Here is a 21,128-nt window from a genome sequence, read left to right as displayed (position 1 = left end):
AGAATTTGAATGTAAATTAAAACAAAATATAATTTTACATTAAATAAAAAAGTTTTAAACTTAATTAAAATAAAACATGTCTTAAATTAAAAGAAGTAAACTGTCATGTTTATTGCTGCCAAAAAACAAGTTAAACACATTTGGACAGTGAAGGAATGTCAGGATTCTTGCTCAGAAAAAGGATCAACATGCTCTGAAGTCAGAGCACAAAAACCTTTTTTGTAACAAAATATCGATTTCTGCTGTCCCTGTATCGATACATTATTAGCAAACAAAATATCACGATACTACACAGTATCGATTTTTTCCCCCACCCCTACTACTTGACTGGTTTCCTGTTTTTGAGTAATAGTTTCTTGGGAATCATTCAATTCAATTCAATTCAATTCAATTTTATTTATATAGCGCCAAATCACAACAAAAGTCGCCTCAAGGCGCTTCATAGATACAGAGAAAAACCCAACAATCATATGACCCCCTATGAGCAAGCACTTTGGCGACAGTGGGAAGGAAAAACTCCCTTTTAACAGGAAGAAACCTCCGGCAGAACCAGGCTCAGGGAGGGGCGGCCATCTGCTGCGACCGGTTGGGGTGAGAGAAGGAAGACAGGATAAAGACATGCTGTGGAAGAGAGACAGAGGTTAATAACAGATATGATTCAATGCAGAGAGGTCTATTAATACATAGTGAGTGAGAAAGGTGACTGGAAAGGAAAAACTCAATGCATCATGGGAATCCCCCGGCAGCCTACATCTATTGCAGCATAACAAAGGGAGGATTCAGGGTCACCTGGTCCAGCCCTAACTATATGCTTTAGAAAAAAGGAAAGTTTTAAGCCTAATCTTAAAAGTAGAGATAGTGTCTGTCTCCCGAATCCAAACTGGAAGCTGGTTCCACAGAAGAGGGGCCTGAAAACTGAAGGCTCTCCCTCCCATTCTACTTTTAAATACTCTAGGAACAACAAGTAGGCCTGCAGAGCGAGAGCGGAGCGCTCTAATAGGGTGATATGGTACTACAAGGTCATTAAGATAAGATGGGGCCTGATTATTTAAGACCTTGTATGTGAGGAGTAGGATTTTGAATTCAATTCTGGATTTAACAGGAAGCCAATGAAGGGAAGCCAAAACAGGAGAAATATGCTCTCTCTTTCTAGTCCCTGTCAGGACTCTTGCTGCAGCATTTTGGATTAGCTGAAGGCTTTTCAGTGAGTTTTTTGGACATCCTGATAATAATGAATTACAGTAGTCCAGCCTGGAAGTAATAAATGCATGAACTAGTTTTTCAGCGTCACTCTGAGACAGGATATTTCTAATTTTAGAGATGTTGCGCAAATGGAAGAAAGCAGTCTTACATATTTGTTTAATATGTGCGTTGAAGGACATGTCCTGGTCAAAAATGACTCCAAGGTTCCTCACCGCGTTACTGGAGGCCAAGGTAATGCCATCCAGAGTAAGAATCTGATTAGATACCATATTTCTAAGATTTTCAGGGCCGAGTACAATAACCTCAGTTTTATCTGAATTAAGAAGCAGAAAGTTAGCGGCCATCCAGGTCTTTATGTCTTTAAGACATTCCTGCAGTTTAACTAATTGGTGTGTGTTATCTGGCTTCATGGACAGATAGAGCTGGGTGTCATCTGCATAGCAGTGAAAATGTATGCTATGTCTTCTAATGATACTGCCTAAGGGAAGCATGTATAATGTAAACAGAATTGGTCCTAGCACTGAACCCTGTGGAACTCCATAATTAACCTCAGTGTGTGAAGAGGACTCTCCATTTACATGCACGAATTGGAGTCTATTAGATAGATATGATACAAACCATTGCGGCGCAGTACTTGTAATACCTACAGCATGTTCTAATCGCTCTAATAGGATATTATGATCAACAGTATCGAACGCTGCACTGAGGTCTAGCAGGACAAGCACAGAGATGAGTCCACTGTCAGAGGCCATAAGAAGATCATTTGTAACCTTCACTAAAGCTGTTTCTGTGCTGTGCTGAGCTCTGAAACCTGACTGAAACTCTTCAAATAAACCATTCCTCTGCAGATGATCTGTTAGCTGTTTGACAACTACTCTTTCAAGGATTTTTGATATGAAAGGAAGGTTGGAGATTGGCCTATAATTAGCTAAGACTGCTGGGTCTAGAGATGGCTTTTTGAGTAAAGGTTTAACTACAGCCAGCTTGAAGGCCTGTGGTACATAGCCGATTATTAGAGATAGGTTGATCATATTTAAGATCGAAGAATTAATTAATGGCAGGACTTCTTTGAGCAGTTTTGTAGGAATGGGGTCTAAAAGACACGTTGATGGTTTGGAGGAAGTAATTATTGAAGTTAACTCAGAAAGATCAATTGGAGAAAAAGAGTCTAACTTAATATCAATGGTACTAAGAGTAGCTGTAGATAATATTACATCTGTGGGATGATTATTGGTAATTTTTTCTCTAATGATAAAAATTTTATTTGTGAAGAAGTTCATGAAGTCATTACTAGTTAACGTTAAAGGGATGGTTGGCTCAAAAGAGCTCTGACTTTTTGTCAGCCTGGCTACAGTGCTGAAGAGAAACCTAGGGTTGTTCTTATTTTCTTCAATCAGTGATGAATAGTAAGATGTTCTGGCTTTGCGGAGGGCTTTCTTATAAAGCAGCAAACTATTTCTCCAGGCTAAATGATGATCCTCTAGATTTGTGACACGCCATTTCCTCTCCAGATTACGAGTCATCTGCTTTAGGGTACGTGTTTCAGAATTATACCACGGAGTCAGGTACTTCTGATTTGAGGCCTTAGTTTTCACAGGAGCTACAGTATCCAGAGTCGTACGTAGTGAGGAGGTGAAATTATTAACAAGATAATCGACCTCTGTTGGGGTAGCGTTCAGATAGCTGCTTTGCTCTGTGTTGTATCTTGTAATGCAAAAATATAATTTTATTCCTGCAAAACTGTCCTTTTCATAGATTCATCTAAATAAATGGGAACAAATTATATTTTTATGATAATCTGCTAGTAACATAGTGTCTAAACTATGTCCAGAGTAAAACTTTGAAAGACCTTCAGAAAGCCTGGAGAACTGTTTCTGAAGCTTAAAATTTGCAAGAGTGGTTTAGGGCTTTTGCACAGCACTGCCTAATCAAACACATTCTCTCTGTATTCATGTAACATGTCTGTTCAATGTAGGTGTTTTTTTGATGTGTCATGTCAGTTTCTTTTGACATGTTGACAGCAAAAGTCCTGTTTTTGGATTTCACTTTAGGGGCCCCGTGTTTTCCTGGCTCTTCGCTTGACTTTGTTGTCTATATCATGTCACTTCTCTTAACCAGTGGCTCCATTTTGAAACCCCAACTGTCAAAACGTTTCATACTCATTCATCTTCCTGGAGGACAGGATGCACAAAAGCAGGACTGAGTGACCACTGTGGTTAGATTTGGATGATAAGGTGAGATGGAAAAAAGCTTTGCTGCAGCACATGGAGGCCCACACGTGAATGTCAACATATACTGGCTAAATATGTGTAATATGAATAGTTAAAAGTCATATTTGAGCAGCAGCTTAATCCACTATTTAACAGCTTAATAAAACAGGGTGGAAATTGTGACGCTCCATCTGCGTTTGCCTGCATGGCCTCACTCAGCCACAGAGAACACAAACTGCAGTCAAAGGATTTGTGTTGTGCAGTGCAGTGAAACGCATCTTGCCCGTGAAAACTTTGACCACGAAACATAAACCAAAAGCTCAAATGATAGTTTCATTAGATCCTATGAACTGAAGGAAGACTTGTGGTGTGGATTCGGAAGCTATTGCTGTTTTTCTAACTGAATTACAGAGATTGATGGCTCCGACTAGCATAAATCATGAAGTTTCTTAAGCTGACTCAGTGGTCTCAGGCGCACCCTCCCTGCTGTTTTGTGATTTATTGTTAGTTTGGCCATTTGCTGAATGTTGGTGAATACTTCAGTGTGCACCAAATCATTTGGCCCCTGAGAAATGACGACAGGAGCAGAAAGTAATGTTCATTAGTTGACAGATCATTCTTTTCCACACTGTGCATGACATGATGTCCACTTAAAGGCAAATTCCAGTATTTCTAAGCCGGATCTTACTTTATCATTTTTTGTAGTTTACATTATTAATAGGGACAAAAATGTTTGATATCAGTCAACTATTGAGTGACAGTGCTACAACTGGCAACTGTGAAACAGCTGTGAAGTAATTCCACCGGGTAACTGCCTGCGTCAAGTGCTCGTTTTTACCACTGACGGGCTTAAATTGGTGTTCTAAGTGTCTGTGATTGTTTTTGATGTTATACTGACATGCATTTGCACGTGCTGATGCTACATATCAGCAGATATGTAGCAGATCGGTCCTCATTTAAACAGAATTTCTTTTCAGATAATGTTCTTGTTGTATTTTCAAAAAAAGAGTATAACTTTGGACAGAAAACAAAGTTGGAAAAAATAACCAGAAAGGTTTTTGAAGGATCTTAATGTGAGGCTTTGAAATATGTATCTGCCACCCTATGGCTAAATACAGAAGTATTGTTTGGTTGCAGTTTTTCTCAAATGCTAAAAGACATTTCACAAACGTTTCCACCATGTTCCCCAATGTCTAAACACAACACCCTTTTCTAAAGCTACATAAACACAACCACACCTTCCCACTGCAAAATGCAAACTTTCACACCAAAAGAGCAGCTCGAAGCTTTCAAAAATGTAAACACTATACACATCATTACACACTACAGCAAAACAATTGAAAACACAATGCCCAATTTGTGAGAAGGTTCTTTGTTTCATAACTGCCGATGCATATTTTTAGAAACCATACAGTAACGGATCGTCGTAGATCTCTGCAGAGGATTAGGCATTTAGATTTGTTTCATACGAAGAGTATGAATTTATACAAAATCCTGCATGTATGTACACTACTGTGACACAACTCGATGCAAAAACAGAATCTATTGCACACAACAGTACTCCTGAAACAATGATCAGGGTGTGAAGTTTTTTTTATTTACGTTATTCACACCACACACACACCACAATCACTGTCGCTGAGCTGCATCGGGTCACATCACCTCATCCACATCGCAGGCTATATTGTCTCTTGTCAGGCACCGCGGGAAAAACGCCCTGTAACGGCGAATCCATCCTTGGTAGGCCTCCGCTGGGATGTCAACACAGTCCAGCTCCATTGCCCTTAGGAGGTTCTCTCTTGTGTATGGTTGTCTGTCATAAACCTTCCATCTCCACGATGAGAAGAACTCCTCTATAGGGTTCGGGAAAGGGGAGTAGGGTGGCAGACAGACGTTTAAAAAGTGGTCACTGTTAGTGGTGAACCACTCTCTGATTTGGTTTGTTCTGTGGAAGCGGACATTGTCCCAAATGATCACATAAATGTGATGTGCGGGCCCAGGATGGTGTTGTTGGCGGTCCAGGGGGATGTCTTTTAGCTCCTCTAGGAAGGTGAGGAGACGTTGGGTGTTGTAAGACCCAAGGACAGCATGCCGGTGGACAAGCCCCTCTGAACCCATGGCCGCACAAAGGGTAATATTAACACACACATACACACACATACACACCCATTGGCCTGGGACCTCAGTGATGGCTCTTTGGCCAATGATGTTACAGCCTCTTTGCCTTCGTTTCTGCAGGTTGAAGCCAGCCTCATCCAGGAAGAGGTACTCATGAGGTCTGGCCATCGCGTCCAACTGTAATATCCTCTGTGAAAATGTGAAAGGGCACAGGTGTTCAGAACAACAGTCAATCAGGTAGCACAGTATTGTCCAGAAGTAATGTAGGCCACTGAGCAACACAGTATGTCCACTAACTGTACTGTGAACATGGATGTAAACTTACTTGCACATACTCGTAACGTAGGTCTTTGTGTCGCGCAGAGTTGCGCTCAAAGGGAACCCTATAGACCTGTTTCATCCGCGTCTTTTTGCGCCGGAGAACTCAGTCTATTGTGGCCAAGCTGACATCGTCAATGCTCTCAAAGTTGACATTATCGGCAATGACTTTGTCTCTGATCTCCCGGAGTCTGATTAGGTTGTTCCCACGAACCGTATCCACAATGAGGGTTTCTTGTGCTGCTGTAAATATGGCAACCCTCCCACCTCTATGTGGCATTCTTTCAACTCTAAAGAAAGAAACATGTGTTGTCAATTGACATGTGTTACAATACAGTCACAACTGATTTGAAACCAATAGACTACTTTTACAGGTTTGTAAAACTGTATTGTGACAAAGAAAGCAATCGAGTACAATACCCGTTGTGTTGTCTGAATGCCCTGATAATTGTGGCCACGGTGAACCTACTCAGGTGTGGGCGGACTCTTAGTCCTGCTTCAGCCATTGTCATGCCATGGACAATGACATGATCAATGACTGTTGCTTGCATCTCGTCCATAATGATGGTGCGAGGTTGTCTTGCTCTCCCTCCTGGACTTTCTCCTCTTCCTTGTTGGCCTGCTCCTCTTCCTCCTCTCATTTAAACTCCTCTTCTTCGTTGGCCTGCTCCTCTTCTTCCAGGGCCAGCTCTTCTCCCTCCTCTGCATCGAATTCCTCTGACTCTGCCCTCATCCATTGTGTTTGTTTGGACTCTTCAGAATACTGTGCACTCTGAACTTGCTTTTATACATGTGGTCACAGCATTAGCAACAGGTTTCTTCAATTTTGAGTCGTTGTGTGTAATGAATGACGCCAGGTGTGTTCATTGTGTTCAAATATTGCTGACTGTGGCAAGCATGTTGCATCACACGAGCTTTCATTTGAGAATATGAGCAGAGTTCTTTTGCAACTTGTGTTTTAGCAAGGAAAGATGTGTTTAGATTTATGACAACGGAGGATTGTGTTCTGTGAATTGTGTCTTCATGTGACGTGTTTATGATATTGGTAAATGATGGCTAGATTTAGTAAATGTGTTTAGACAGCTGGTCATTTGGTTTAGAGGACTGGCTTTTGTGTTTTAGCATTTGAGAAAAACTGTAATATAAATACAGCAGCACGGCCAATCGCGTCTACAAATATGATAACAAAAAAAGTACACTTTGAAGGTCGGTCTGCTCGGTACACCACCTGTGCCAGATCGGTGGAAACAAGTGCCTTTATACACCAGAAAATAGACACTACTCATGAATAAAATTGCAATCGTGTCTTAGATGGCACCCCTTGAAACACATTTTTTTCTGAAGTGTTAATATTGGTGTCTGCTACACTGAGAGCCCAGCAGCTGTGGCATACACCATCAGTTGTTAAAAGTTTAACTGAAAGAATAGTGCTAATAAATAGCTGCACACAGGTAGAATGGCAGCTGAGTAGAACCCTTGCCAACAAAAGCACTGCTGCACATTTAAAAAAGATGGATTTTCAGCTAAGGCAGCAGACTTTTCTGGAAATGGTATGTTGTCACTTAACAAAAGGGTAGCACATAATTTCATCATCGCCCTGTTGTCCATAGGTAGTCAAAGTTTATTCATAGGTGAGCAGCTTTCTTCAACTCTAACTTTTAAGCTGTTTTCTGAAAGAAGTAGTCCTGGTTCAAAAAAAGACTGAAATTTTATTTTAATTAATCAATACCAAAAGGTTATACACTCTCTTCCTGTTACAAGGGAGTTTTCCTTCCCACCGTCTCTAAGTGCTTGCTTATAGAGGGTTGTCTCATTATTATTTGTTGTAGTGTCTTCACCTCACAGTGTAAAACACCCCGAGACAGCTGTTGTTGTGATTCGTTTTCTGAATTGAACTGTTTACTAAATAAAATTAGTGCATAACTGAATTAGCCCCACATATTTTTACTGAAGGAACCATCTTTAAACTAATCTGTTGGTTCTTAATAAGTATATCTGGTAAACCATGGTGCTCTGTCACTGGTGTTTGAATCAGGCTAAAAAATGCAGCCTATACATTATTTTTGGCTGCTTTAATGTTTGTCCCTTGACTGCTTGCCTCCCATTTATCCTCTCGTGCCCTGTGATTATTGTGATGTGCTTAGCATCCTGTCATTTGCTGTTCCAGAGGAGCATGTTCTCATGTGCTTGCGGCAGGACACAAGAAGACAATCGGTACAGAGGTCTGTCACTAAGCAGAACACATTCTCGTTGCACTCCACAGCTGCAGAGCAAGAACATGAGTGCTCGCAGTTTATTAACTTAGTTAATTACTGAATGCACAGTTCAAGTGCCTTAGCTTTGTGTACTTTGTGCTTTTAACTGTTAATTTGGATAGACAGCTATGCGGTTTTAAAGGCTGTTTTTAATCTGAAGATCAAATTTATATCTGTTTTTATCAAGCTAATGAAGAAATTCCTACCAACAAGTTTAAACAGCTAATCTCATTCTTTCCTATGAAGACAGGCAGGAGGAAACGTTTTTCTCTTGCCTACCAACGGGGTATTCCCGGAGAAAAGAAAACACATTGTCTGACAGGTCGTGGTACAATCATATCACAGCACCGACCTTTCAAAACAGTGACAGTATAGCTGTCTAGCTTTCTCAGGGGGCCAAGAGCCACTGTTCTGACATGTCCCTGAGTCAGCGGTCTAGAGAGAAGCTGGAATGTGGTCATGACTGTACATGTGTACCCTGTGATGCTCGACTGGGGTACAGAGTGGCAGGATCACTCTGTTTTATACTAGAGTCTTCCTTAAGTTGAATGAGGGAGATAGAGAGATATTGCAGCAGTAGATGGAGCATGAGATGCGATGTGGAATTCTCCACTCTTACAGTACATGCTGTAATATATTAAAAAGGACAATCTAAACACTTCTAATTGAAAACAATGCATTATTCACCTTTATTTACTATATTTTTGGAAAATACTCATAGGTAAAAAAAAGTGGCCCATCTTTTTCATTTCTTTAAACCTTAGGATCACCCACTTTTTTTCTTACCCAAGGCATATGCTTGCAAGTGGATAAATGTGGTTTATGATGGTTCCCTTTGCTGAGAACAAACCTAGGCAAATAGGAGGAGAGTGATTATAAAAGCCTGATCTGATTCTTAACTGAAGAAGACATTTTGTCTCCTTTATGTGGCACACACAGTAATTGTCTGCTCTTTAGTGGAAATCAAAACAAAGCCCAAGGTTTAATAACGATCTGTGTTCATAACAGCCTCTCACAGCAGTACATCCTCAGCGTTTCAGCAAAGTCATATTGCACAAGGCGGACTCATATGGGAAACTTTCACAAAACTGTGTGCTCGTCTCTGAACTATACAGTTTTCATCTGAGTGGGGAGGGAAGACTTTATTGAATTTAAAGAAAAATGATAACATCATGTGGAGACAGTGTGCAGAGAAAATAGACTTTTATCAAGAACTGTTGTTATTGGAGGGCTGCAGTGTTCGCTGACTTAGTTGCAACTTGGTTTGTTTTCTTGTGCTCTTGTCTTAATTCTTCATTTCCAGCCACCCTAGGGATATGACGAAAACAACAAAACAAAAATAGATTTCAAGCATGAAAGAAGAGGAGATTAACAGTACAGGGGAGAATGGTGTTTTATGTCTTCTGACCTTGACCCTTTCTGCAGGTCTGCATGACTGTGTTTTCATTTATGTGAGAGGTTTGTGCTGTGCGCCCAGCAGCTTGTGGTCTTTTAAAGCAGAGTATGGCAAATGCTCTTTGCTTGATATACGCAAAAAATCTATGCATTTTTGCAGTTTTTCAACCCACCAAAGTCAAAAGTTTGTACCTGCACGGTACATTCTGTAATCGCTGACAGATGTGTATGTTTGAGGGTGGTATCATGTTTCCTTGAGGTGGAAGGGGTACAGGCCTAGAAATAGCAGCAGCAGTAGGCAGCTGGGGCCCGTGTCATCATGAGAGGTGCTGCAGCAACCAAGGCCCATCTGGAGGGAACACAGAGCCAAGGACACTGCAGAAGAAGGGGGAGGAGAAGCAAAGATATGATGCAAGGCCCCTATCATTGCCCTTCTCACTGGATATTTGGAAAAGCAAAGACTTTCTGTCTTTAGGTTTCTGTCTTCTTTTGTACTTTCTCTTTCTGTCTGTTAGTTTCTTTCTCTTTCTGACTTTTTTCGTACTTTCTCTTTCTGTCTGTTAGTTTCTTTCTCTTTCTGACTTTTTTCTTACTTTCTCTTTCTGTTTGTCACTTTTTTTTCTTTCTTTTTGTTTCTTTTTTCACTTTTTCTTTTCTCTTTTGAATTTAATTTTATTTATATAGCACCAAATCACAACAGTAGTCAGCTCAAGGCACCTTATTGCAGGATAAAGACCCTAAAATAACCTTTGTCTCCTTTTCTTCCTTTCTCTTTCTTTTTTCTATATATATGTTTCTCTCTGTCTTTCTCCCTCAGTAAGTCTTTCTTTCTGAGAGACTTAATCCCTGACAGAAATGGAAGACTTTACGTCACCTCAAAGCCATGCTCGTCACCTCTCATCTTACGTGCCCCCCGCCCCCTCCTCTTCCCATCTTCTCACATTGGCCTGCTGGGACAGTGTCAGTGACAGAAGCACAGCCAAACCTAAGTGCTGCGCTGTCTCACCATGAGCAAAGCTGTGCAGACATGAGTACTACCACCACACATTCTGTTGTCCTTTTATCTAACTTACATGTAGGAATGTACAATAGAGATTACAGGAAGAGCTGGTAACAAATCTTTTTTATCTGTCTTGACATTTTTGTGAAATGAGCCATGTTTATACATCAATGCATTTCAGAAATTTACCTCACACTTTGTTGCCTCATCTGGTATTTACTTTGGTAAAATTAAAGAATGGGCAAAAGCACAATAAGGCTTTTTGCTCATCCATTTGTCAATACTAAGATGTTGCTATTTATTTACTGAAAATGTCAAAAGTAAAGTAGATAAGAGTTTTATATCCGCTTTATTACCCAAAGCAATATGTACTTGTATATATCTTTTGCAGCTAACAGAACTTTTCAATAAGAAGACTGTGAAACGAGAAGAATAGCTTTGACAGTTTCAGTAACCATAAATCAGCTGGTAAAACAAATCCAAGTGCTTGTTATAGATTTAGTGTCAATTATATTCGTCTGCCCCTCGCCCCAGATTACTTTGACCACACAGACCTGTGCTCACTTAGTGATCATGTGTGGCTATTTCTGCTTTGTGTAGGTGTTGTTTTAATGGCGCACAGCACTATACAGAGCTGGGAATTTAGTGTACTGGACTCACAGGCTTCAGGCAATCAGGGGCATCCATCATCCCCGCAGTTTATAGTGTGACAGAAGGAGAGAGAGAGAGAGAGTTGACCACGTAGAGAGAGTTAGAAATACACACAGAGGAAAAAAAGAGAGAGGGAGAGAGACAAAAGGAGACATTGACAGAGCGACATAAACAGACAAAGTGACGGAGCCAGAGAAGTGGGTGTATAAAAAGCATACATAAAAAGAGGGGTAAAATGTCAGTGTAAAAGCATTTGTCTGGAGGTGTGATTCACTCAGACACAGCTCGGCTTCCCCAGTGGGTAAACAGCTGTAATCATAGTTCAGCAGCAGACATTAACAGCCTGTCTCTATACTGCTGTTAACGTGTTGAAGTACTGTGCATTCATCCTGGATTCCTGTAATTCAGAACTCAAGTGCAGCGCCTGCTGTCACAGACATAATAGTATCAGAAACAGGCGAAGCTACAGTCAGGAGTTTAAAAAAAAAACAAAAAAAAAAAACACACACACATATATATATATATATATATATATATATATATATATATATATATATTAATCTGATTTAATATCATCGTTATGACTCCACAGAGTAGAGTGACATACCTGTGAGACCAAAGCATGCATATGCGATGTTAAATCACCATGAGAAGTTACGTTTTTGCCTTTGATAATGATGACTTGCAAAAAAGAGGAGTGCAGGTTTTGCATGGCTTCAACCTGATCCCAATAATGAGACCACCCTTCGTCCAAATTGATTTAAAGTAAGGACTGCAATGCACCCAAACTCCACCAAGTTTCAAGTAGATCCCATGTCATCATTTGAAAACAAAAAACAGACATACTTATTTACTTAAACAGATTTATGGCGATATGCATGGAATCGTGGGTATTGCAGCAATGAGAATTTCCATAAATGTTGTTATGCCTGTTGTCTATTTATTTTTTATGCTCTCAGTAACTCCTGTAACGGTTTAACCCCAAAGAATAATAGGAAAAGAGAGCACAGCAGACAAATACTAATAAATTTGTCACTGGTAGCAGCCCTTGGGAACAACATTTCCCTAATCTGACACCCCAGGGGAGAATTTTGGTAGGTGTTAATAAATCAGTTTTGTGATGTGTAAATAATTGTTGGCTTTATACACAAAGAACAAAATTAGGGAGAGATCATTATTTCAAAAATGTAACTTACATTGATAATGCAAAATGAAATGGTTTCCCATGGTACGACATCCATCTATCCTTCTACCCCACACATACTTTGTTGTCCTATGCAATATATAATAAATTCTTTGTACCCTTTTGTTGATTTAACACACATGTATATCATTTTTGGAGCACTTGGTGAAACGGCTAATGCTAAAGATTTTTTTTCTGGCAGTTCACCACACAATCAGTCCTGATGGTGAGTATTCTTGGATTCACTGAAATGTAAGAGAAACTGGTTTAGATGCAAACCCAGTTATGATTAAAATTATTTGAAGATGAATGAGGTTACTTACAAGTACGTGAAAATCTCCACATAGATTGCTACTCTGCTTCAGTCTACAACAGCGTGAAGCAGAAAAATTGCTGAAAAAGAGCAGCAAACGCCTTCATTGATTATTGATTGAAAATCTGAATCAAACTGACGAATTGGCTAATGTGATGAACTGTCGAATCCATCCTTCCCTAGCCCTGTATTAGGTTTTCTACCCTCCCTGAAGTACCCCTGTGTAAATGTTTATCTAGCCTCTCCGTGGAGGAGGTGAACGCTTCTTGTAGCTGGTCCCAGAATAGTGGGAGTTCAAGGGAAGGCGGCAGGAAAAGGAGTACTGTGTACTTTGGGTATCAGTTTTCATGGTGAAGGTTTTATCAAAATCAGAATTCTTCAGTTTAGGCTAACAGTAATGTAACTTGGCATGATCAACTCCCATTTGCTTCCCATAGGAGGTCAAGATGCAAATTTAGGGCTCTACATCTGCTTCACAGCGGCAGCTGCCTTTAAGTTCATCAGAGCAAAAACATGTGAGAGGCCAAGGAAAATATTTGGTGAGACGTGGAACAGACACAGAATGTTGTGAGGTTTGCTTTGAGCTACAAGCGCAGAAAGGTCATATTATTGTTCATCAAAGATTCTTCGGTAAATAAAGACTCATTCAATAAATATCTTTGCTTCTGGCATCTATCCTCTTTTTTTGTTGTTTTTTTTGTCTGTCTCTGTGACCCCCTTTGCACCTCTATTCCCTTCTTTCAGCCAAAGCAAAAGACTATATTTGGTATGAAAACAGGTTAGGAGTCCACTTTGAGCTTGAATACACAAACCTGGTGTCAAACCACCCAATAGCTTGAAATAATATTGCAGCAGGAAGTGTACGCTGTGAATCCAGTTCATCTCCTGAGATTAGAGCAAAGTCTCTTAACAGGTAGGGTCACAGCAGTTTGTTTGGGGACTCCAGTCAATAAAGATTTTGCAGCCGCGGTGAGGTCAGTGCAGAAATGTTCACAGTATACACCACACTCCAAAGGTTGTAATGCTTGTATAAGTGGCTGTCAGCCATCACAAGTATAATGTCACACTCTGACCCTGTTGCCTTGGTTACCACCTACCGCGTGGCCCTCCAGACTTTCATCAGAAGTGTTTTCTTAAAGCGTTGATAGAATAAGCGGAAAGAGAGAGAGAAGCAGAGACAGAGTTTTGTTCTTGCCAGTCCTTTTTGCCCCAGTTCAAGTGATTGTGGAGGCCACAGGGGTAACTTCTCACTTGCTTTTCAACTGAGAGCAGCCTGAAACCTGTCAGACGTGTCCCACGTGCCAAAATCTACACATGCCCTGCCACCGCGTTGCCTTGGTTACGATTGAACTCGGTCCGCAAGTACTGGAGAATGAATGATAGCGAGTGAGCAGGGCTTCCATTTTTGATCTTACTAGGCGGAACTACGGGTGACCCAGAGAGCCTGTCGTATCTCTGTCTCCTGCATTTTACCAGGAGTGACACTCAAAACCTGCATGTTTGGCAGCAGGAAGCTGACTTGTGTTAAGGGATGAGGACTGGCAAAGGAGATGGACTTGTACAGAAGAGGCCATTTCACGCAACACAGCTTCCAGGAAGTCAGTCATCAGAGATGCCAAAGGAAAGCTGCATCTCTTTCATAGCTGGCCAAACAGAGCAAGCATGCGTGGAGGACCCTCTTGAAAACAATGTCCCCTAACTGATGCCATCTGGGGTGACTTTCATTGTCACAGAGCCTCTCATTCTTAATTCATTTTCCAATTTCAAAAAATGCTTTGGCACTTGGATGTGTAGCCGTTTGTCATGTTTTGGAGACGTAATTTTTGCTCGTTTAATCCCTTTTTAAGCACATAGCAGTTTTGTGCCAGTGGTCATTCGTCATTCTGCGTGGGCCTCTTGTAAAATGGCAATATGGAGGTGACATGAGAAAAACACGCCTTTATGGCAATACTCCAGGCTTTTTCGAAAACAAGCACAGAGCCAAGATAAAGCACAGATAAAGCACAACAGGAAACCAGCACATTTGAAACTGTGTTGTGGGAAATCCACATTTCTGCCTGCATTACCGAGCATTAGCAATGGGGCATAATGCCCTCTGGATGAACAGATAATCACAGCGCAGTGTTATTTAATGTGTACAGTAAGCAGAGTAGGCAATGAGACAATATTATTTCTCCAAATTTGGTATTACACCTTGAGCTAAAGGTTATGATCAAATTTAAGGAAACTCGTAAGGGGGGGAAAAAGCAGTGTTTTGCCTCAGGGTCTTAGATTCATCTTATAAGAAAGTCTGTACACACCATATTTTTGTAAAACTTTCTTTACTACAAAAGCCATGTGATGTCTTGGTAATAGGACACTGATTACTTCCTCAACAACTTCCCCTTTATTCTTTCTTCTGTTGTGACATAGATTTGGAAATATTTCCAGTATACAAGGAGTCGCTCTGTATGACCGTCCTTAGAGTGGACGTTTCATAATAGTCGTAGGTCACAGAGGGTTGATTCCAGAGGAAACAATGTCTGTCTTTCTTCTTTTTAGTTCACGAGTTATAAAATAGGCTAAAATAAAATGCTGCTTCCTTCTCCAATACTTAGAGTGGCCATTACAACCAAAACCAGGTTAGATTTATGTATTTCTTATACTGGAGTACATTTTTCAATTTAAGTACACACTCTGTGCATTTTATTTTCATTAGAGCTAGCAACATTTTTCTAAACTATACTGCAGCCTTTGTGTTGCATCAGGTTTGTGTTCTAAGATGACAGAAGTTGCTCCTGGTACGGTCTTCTGCTAAGAAGAGATGCTCTTCTGCATACCTCAGTTGTAACGAGTGTGTTATTTTTGCCTTCTTATCAGCTCAAAGCAGTCTGGCCATTCTTCTCTAACCTCTAGCATCACGAGGCATTTTCATTTAGAGAACTGACGCTTGGACACTGGATGTTTTCTCTTATTTGGTTCGTTCTCTGTAAACCCTGCAGATGGTTGTGTGGAAAAATCCCAGTAGATCAGCATTTTCTGAAATAGTCAGATCAGCCTGTCTTGCATGAATAACCATGGCACATTCAAATTCACTTAAATCACCTTTCTTCTTAATTCCGATGCTCATTTTGAATTTCGCCAGGTTGTCTTGACTAGTGTTCACATGTCTAAATACACTTGAATACTGCCATGTGATAGGCTAATTGGGTAACTGTGTTAATGAGCTGTTGAAAATAATTAAGTGGCTGGTGAGTATAGTTTATTTAATGACAACTGAGCTGAGAAAGTAAAAATAGAAAATTAAAATGAAATTAATAAGAAAAGCTACTCTTTTTGTGCCAACTGAGTTAAATAGCGGTTTTCCCATAACACCTAACAGTATTACACATTAAATAAAGACAGACAAGAGAGAGAAGAGTTCTGTAATTCAAAAAGGTCTGTCCCCTGATGCATCTAACCATGCCCATATCACCAGGAAGAGAGAAGAGAATGGGGAAAATCACTTAACCAGAGAAACATGGACTCAGGAGAGGTGCTGCGCTCTGGTTCTTCTCTACGTTTTAATGGATCCGCAACACTCACTCACTTGTTCACAGCTGAAAGAAAAGCATTATTTTGCATTACTTGAATTTTCAGTAATAAATGGTGCTGATTATTCCCTGGCTTGCTGAAGTAGTTAGTTTTTCTTTTCACTTAAACCATGTCAGTATCTTGCATCAAAAAATAATGCACATCCCTCCATTTGTAGCATGTATTAATGTATTATGATTTAAAGCCTACACGCTGGATGAGACATTAATATGTGGATGTTCTGTGGGGCAGCACCAAGTTACCTCCATTAATAGGTAATTTCAGATGACCTTTTCACAAAGTATGACAAAACAGCATAAAATGTCCCAAGAAAAGCAAACATAGTTAACATTTTAATATTCTCTTCATTTGATCTTTTTCTGAACTTTCTGTAATATCACATTATACAAACAATATGTGTGTGGGGATGAGCTTTTATTGTAAAAAAGTCATATGTTTTGCCCTGTGGACCTTCATAGCTATTAGGTATTTTGCCGAAAGACTGGGTTGAATCATATGCAGCAGCTCCAACATTTTTTACTCCCTAAAACCACCCGTGTTCACATTTAGGTTAAAGCTGTTCAATCACATGATAAGAATATGAATTAGAGCTAGCATTCATAAATAACTGATAAAAATCAATTAATCATATATTTTGTTTTGATGATCCAGCATTGATTACGCAAGTCCTGAGATAGATTTTTACATGACCCTTGTGGAAAGAGACTTATTAAAAGTTGCACACAAAGGCTGACAAGTGTAAATGTATTATAGATGATAGCTGGCTGGAGTAGCTGCCTGCCAGCCTTGACTCTCGTGTGAGTAGTCTCTGTGTGGATCCACTGCAGCTTCCTGCATTATCCTTACTCAGGATGGTTAGATTTACAGTGAAACCATTACAATTGAGTTTCAAAGAAATGCATAAGCTAGCACAAAGAAATGTGTAAGCCAGCAGACAGTATATACACATCTGTTTGCCAAATATGTAAAAGCCTCCTCCTTAAAAGTGGAAAAGTACCTGTAACCAGACACTTTTATAAAATGCTGAAATATGGGCAGACTGTAGCTCTCTGACAAGCTGCTGAAAATCTGTGACATGAATCTCAGTCTGGGGACCAATGCTGTATTCTAGTCAAGAATGTCAGGACCCTTGGATCTCGGGCTCGTGTAAAACACAGCCCTGCCCTATCATATAAAGAGGGAATCATCCAAATCGCCTTTAAATGTATTAAACATGTTTAAAATTCGTTGAAAAAGAGTCTGTAACAGAACATCTCTGCATAGATGCTTTAGTCCTAAATGCCTCCTCATTGCCTGAATGGTCCTCATTCATTAGACCAGCGGAGGTTGTTGCACGACTTGGGGCAGCACTTAAACGCCATGAACTGGCGAATGCTTGTGTTAAAGTAGCGTCTATGGCCACGCAGCTTAATGGACCATACTGGGGGCCGTCCTTCCCCTCTGGCTTTTACAGTAGCAGTATAACATTGTGTTAATGTCTCTATAGCACCCAATAACTTCCATCAGCGAGATCCAGCTCGAAATGCTTATTTGTTGTTGGTACACTGTATCCTGCCCACATACACAGTTTCAAATTCTGACCCTGTGACTAAGCCTTTTATTTAAGCCCTGAGAGAAAAGAACATCTCGGTGCGTTTCATATGTTTGTTAAAAGGGGGAGGATGCTTTATTTATTTTTTGTTTTTTGTTTTCCAGCTGTAGTTTCCATTTTTACATGGGTTGAAACCTGGTGATTCAAAATTGAGCTTCGCATATTTCTGTTTTTTCCCAGCGCTTACGGTTTTATGACACCATTGGGCCTCATTTTCCACCATGTAGTGCTGTATAAATGCATCTATTCTGCTTTGAGGGGGGGAACAGATTCCTCCTGTTTTTTATTAACATGAACCCTAAACCTGTCATTGTATGTATTGTATGAATTAGGCTGAACTTTGGCTTACATTTTCCCCCTCCAGTTCTTTAGTGATGAAGAATACAGAACTGGAAAGCTTTCTAAGCACAGCTGCCATCACTCTGCTCCAGTAACCCCTGTGTGGGGTGGCCTCTGACCTCAGTGAAAATCCAACAGGGGCTAAAGGGGACTATTAATGTTCACTAGTGATGTACAGCTGTGCTTCATTCAAGGTGGTTTGCTCTGCACACAATTTGCACATGCAAATTAAATTCGTGGCAGATGGTCTTAAGATTGCATCATATTTTAGATGTTTTACGTGAGGGAGTGAACTCTGAATTAGAAGAGTTTGCAGATACCTGCAGTATTTGCCCTAGGTCTTGTTAAAATGCCATGGATCGGCATGTGTGCTCTCTGTGCCCTGTGTGTCCTGTATTTCTTCTGTGCTCCACTGGCCATGACAGCCGAGGTAACCCATCTCAGAGCTGCATAAGCCAGACTGTCAGCAGATTCAGCCCTGTGTTTCCTGGACCCTGTTGATACCCAATACTTAATGGCATACTGGGAAGCTTTGTTGCGAGCCTGTAATCCAAGCATCTTATCAAACCAATCAGCGCTTTTCCAGCAAGAACACATCTCGACCGTGACAGTAGGAAGTTTCACAACATCTGGTGTTGGGTGGGGGCAAGAGGGAATTGCGTGAAAAGAAAGTGAGAGAACAATCTTGATGTTTTGGCATGAAGTCTTTAGATCGACGCCACATCCTGCTTTTCTTTTGATACAGGTCAGTGAGCGAGCAGTTGGGCAGTCACTGCTCGCCAGCATTTTTGATTGTGATGTTTTGGATGCCAATGTTCCTCATTGCACTCGCTTAGTTTCTTTTTTTTCTCTCTCACTCTCTATCCAAAACAAACTTCTTTTCTTTCTCTCTGTTGTTTCTATCCAGCCGTCCTTCCAGCCCAGTGCAGCAGTGAGAGGTTTCCACGGCAGTAAGTCAGCAGCCATGGGTCCAAGTCTTGGCTCCAATTGGACCAGTGGTAGCAGTGGTGGTCAAGGGGCCTGGAGCGGGCCTTCTTTCACCCGTGCAAGTCTGCAGCATTATATATCTCACCAACAACAACATGCGCAACACCACCCTCAGTCCACGCACACTAGCTACGCTTACTGCCCAGCGCATACGGCTGTGAGTACAGTAAATTTCCTGTGTCTGCACCTCTCTGTCATTTCTAGCTGCTGTGTTGCAATAATTTCTTTGAATACCAAGAATGTTCTTCTTGTCTCTCTCTCGCTTTGGAGTCGATTGGTTGCAGTTACCATCAGGGAAGCTCTTACGCACGCAGCAAATTCTTTCTCCATCTCCTCCTCCCACTCCTTTCTTTGTCTTCCGCTTTAATCTTTGCCTTCTTTTTCTCAAACCCAAGTATATCACTTCCTCTCAAACCTTCCTCCCCTTCCTGCTCTATCTCTTACTTTGACCCTCTCTCTCCTTCTCACTTCTCTGCAACTTAATTTGTTTTTCTTTCATCCATCCTCTGCATCGGCAGTGTAATGTGAGAGACTAATTGAGGTAGAGACACTTCTGGATGGCTTCCCTTGTCATTATCCTTGGAATTAATTGCTGTTCTGCAATCCGTCTGATTTGACTTTATTTGTGCTATCTGCCTTTCTAATGTAACGTTTGGGGTGTGACTGGAACTAAGGCACAAGCCAAATTGAGGAATTTTATTATCGTCATGTTGCTGTCACAGTCACAGAGCTGGAAACAAAGATTTGGCAGCTTTTTTTCCCCCCTCTCTGTATTTCTTCCTGTAATAAATGTATTTTACAAGGCTTCACACCAAATCTTTCTCTCATTTTCTCTTTTTTCCATTACAACACTCTGGTATTCTCTCATCTTACATATGCACCACGCGAATTCCCTGCTGCCTACTTGCCTGCATGTTGAGACTCCCCTGAAGCGCCTCCGTGTAAAGAAATTGGATTGGATTTAGATATGATAATCATCACTGTACATCAGCTGCCGGATCCAGCATTCCTTTTATGTTATTTCTTACACACTAAAGGACACATTCATACTTTTTAGAAAGGTGGAAAACGGTTGTTCTTTAAGAGCCCTAACTGTTCTTTGTGTGTGTACGCTTCATTTCAATACAGAAGTCCTGCTTTTGCTTGCAGTACAAAATCGTCGCCATCACTAACAAACACCATCTCTGCCGCTGTTGTCAATTAGACCACTTCTGCTACCTGAGGCAAATAAGAGCTCTGTTTTTGGTTCCAGCATTTGCACAATACTGTTGAAGAACAACAGAGAACATTCCACAACAGACATAAATGCTGATTCTGTTATTGTAGATGCGGCGCCGCTCGATCAGTTGTCATAAGTTTTTGGGAGCATTACGGTCCTTTCTTGTCCTGCTGCCACATCCCACCAGAGATATCAGGCACAGTCATCAACATCTGCACACACAGGACCCATGAGTGTCTTAGTTCTTTTTATGCAACAAACAATTTAAAAAAGAGCTATCATAAAGCCACTTTTGTCCTCCTCTGACTGAGCATGGTCATTGTTTTCCTCAGTGGAAAATAGTGCTGATCTTCATGAAGCGTTTCAAAGCTCGATATCCACCCAGGCAACAGCCATCTGTAGGATTAGTGTCCGTATTCCCTTAAAGGGAGGAAGTTATTATCAGCACACTCCATTCTCTGCTGTGTGTAGCCCTATATGTTCTGCATTCACATACAGTGCATGTATATTAGTGATAATTCGCTTTGTGGGAGTGAGGAGACTGAAATCTGGGTTTTGCATACAGTAGGTCACCAGAAAGTGTAACATTTTGGCATTGGTAGTGAAATTAACTTTAGATTGGACAGGATTTAAAAACAATAGAAATATTATGTTTTTTGGTTTTGTTGGGTTTTTTTTTTATCATTTGGGTGGCTGTTTATCACTTTGTAGACTGAAGAAAAAAGTGTCAATCAATTTCTAATGGGTTGATTTTTTTTTAATTGCATCATTGT

General features: G+C 40.6%; 1 protein-coding gene and 1 pseudogene across 4 annotated transcripts in view; one reads left to right on the top strand and one right to left on the bottom strand.

Moving 5' to 3' along the window:
- Window positions 1-21,128, top strand: part of LOC146549089 (RNA-binding motif, single-stranded-interacting protein 3-like) — a 298,248-nt gene that overhangs the window by 54,469 nt on the left and 222,651 nt on the right. For all 4 annotated transcript variants that reach the window (XM_085261925.1, XM_085261923.1, XM_085261922.1 and 1 more), the window contains one exon: window positions 19,057-19,293. In XM_085261925.1, coding sequence (XP_085118051.1) covers window positions 19,057-19,293 — 237 coding nt within the window. The remainder of the gene's footprint in view (window positions 1-19,056; window positions 19,294-21,128) is intronic.
- On the bottom strand, window positions 5,230-6,400 carry LOC146549090 (uncharacterized; annotated as a pseudogene).

This window comes from Mchenga conophoros, linkage group LG22, assembly GCF_057382185.1.
Source record: "Mchenga conophoros isolate Kocher_MC1m ecotype Shallow Benthic linkage group LG22, M_conophoros_male_GT1.1, whole genome shotgun sequence".
Lineage (NCBI taxonomy): Eukaryota > Metazoa > Chordata > Actinopteri > Cichliformes > Cichlidae > Mchenga > Mchenga conophoros.
This window is presented reverse-complemented; position numbering and strand designations above follow the sequence as displayed.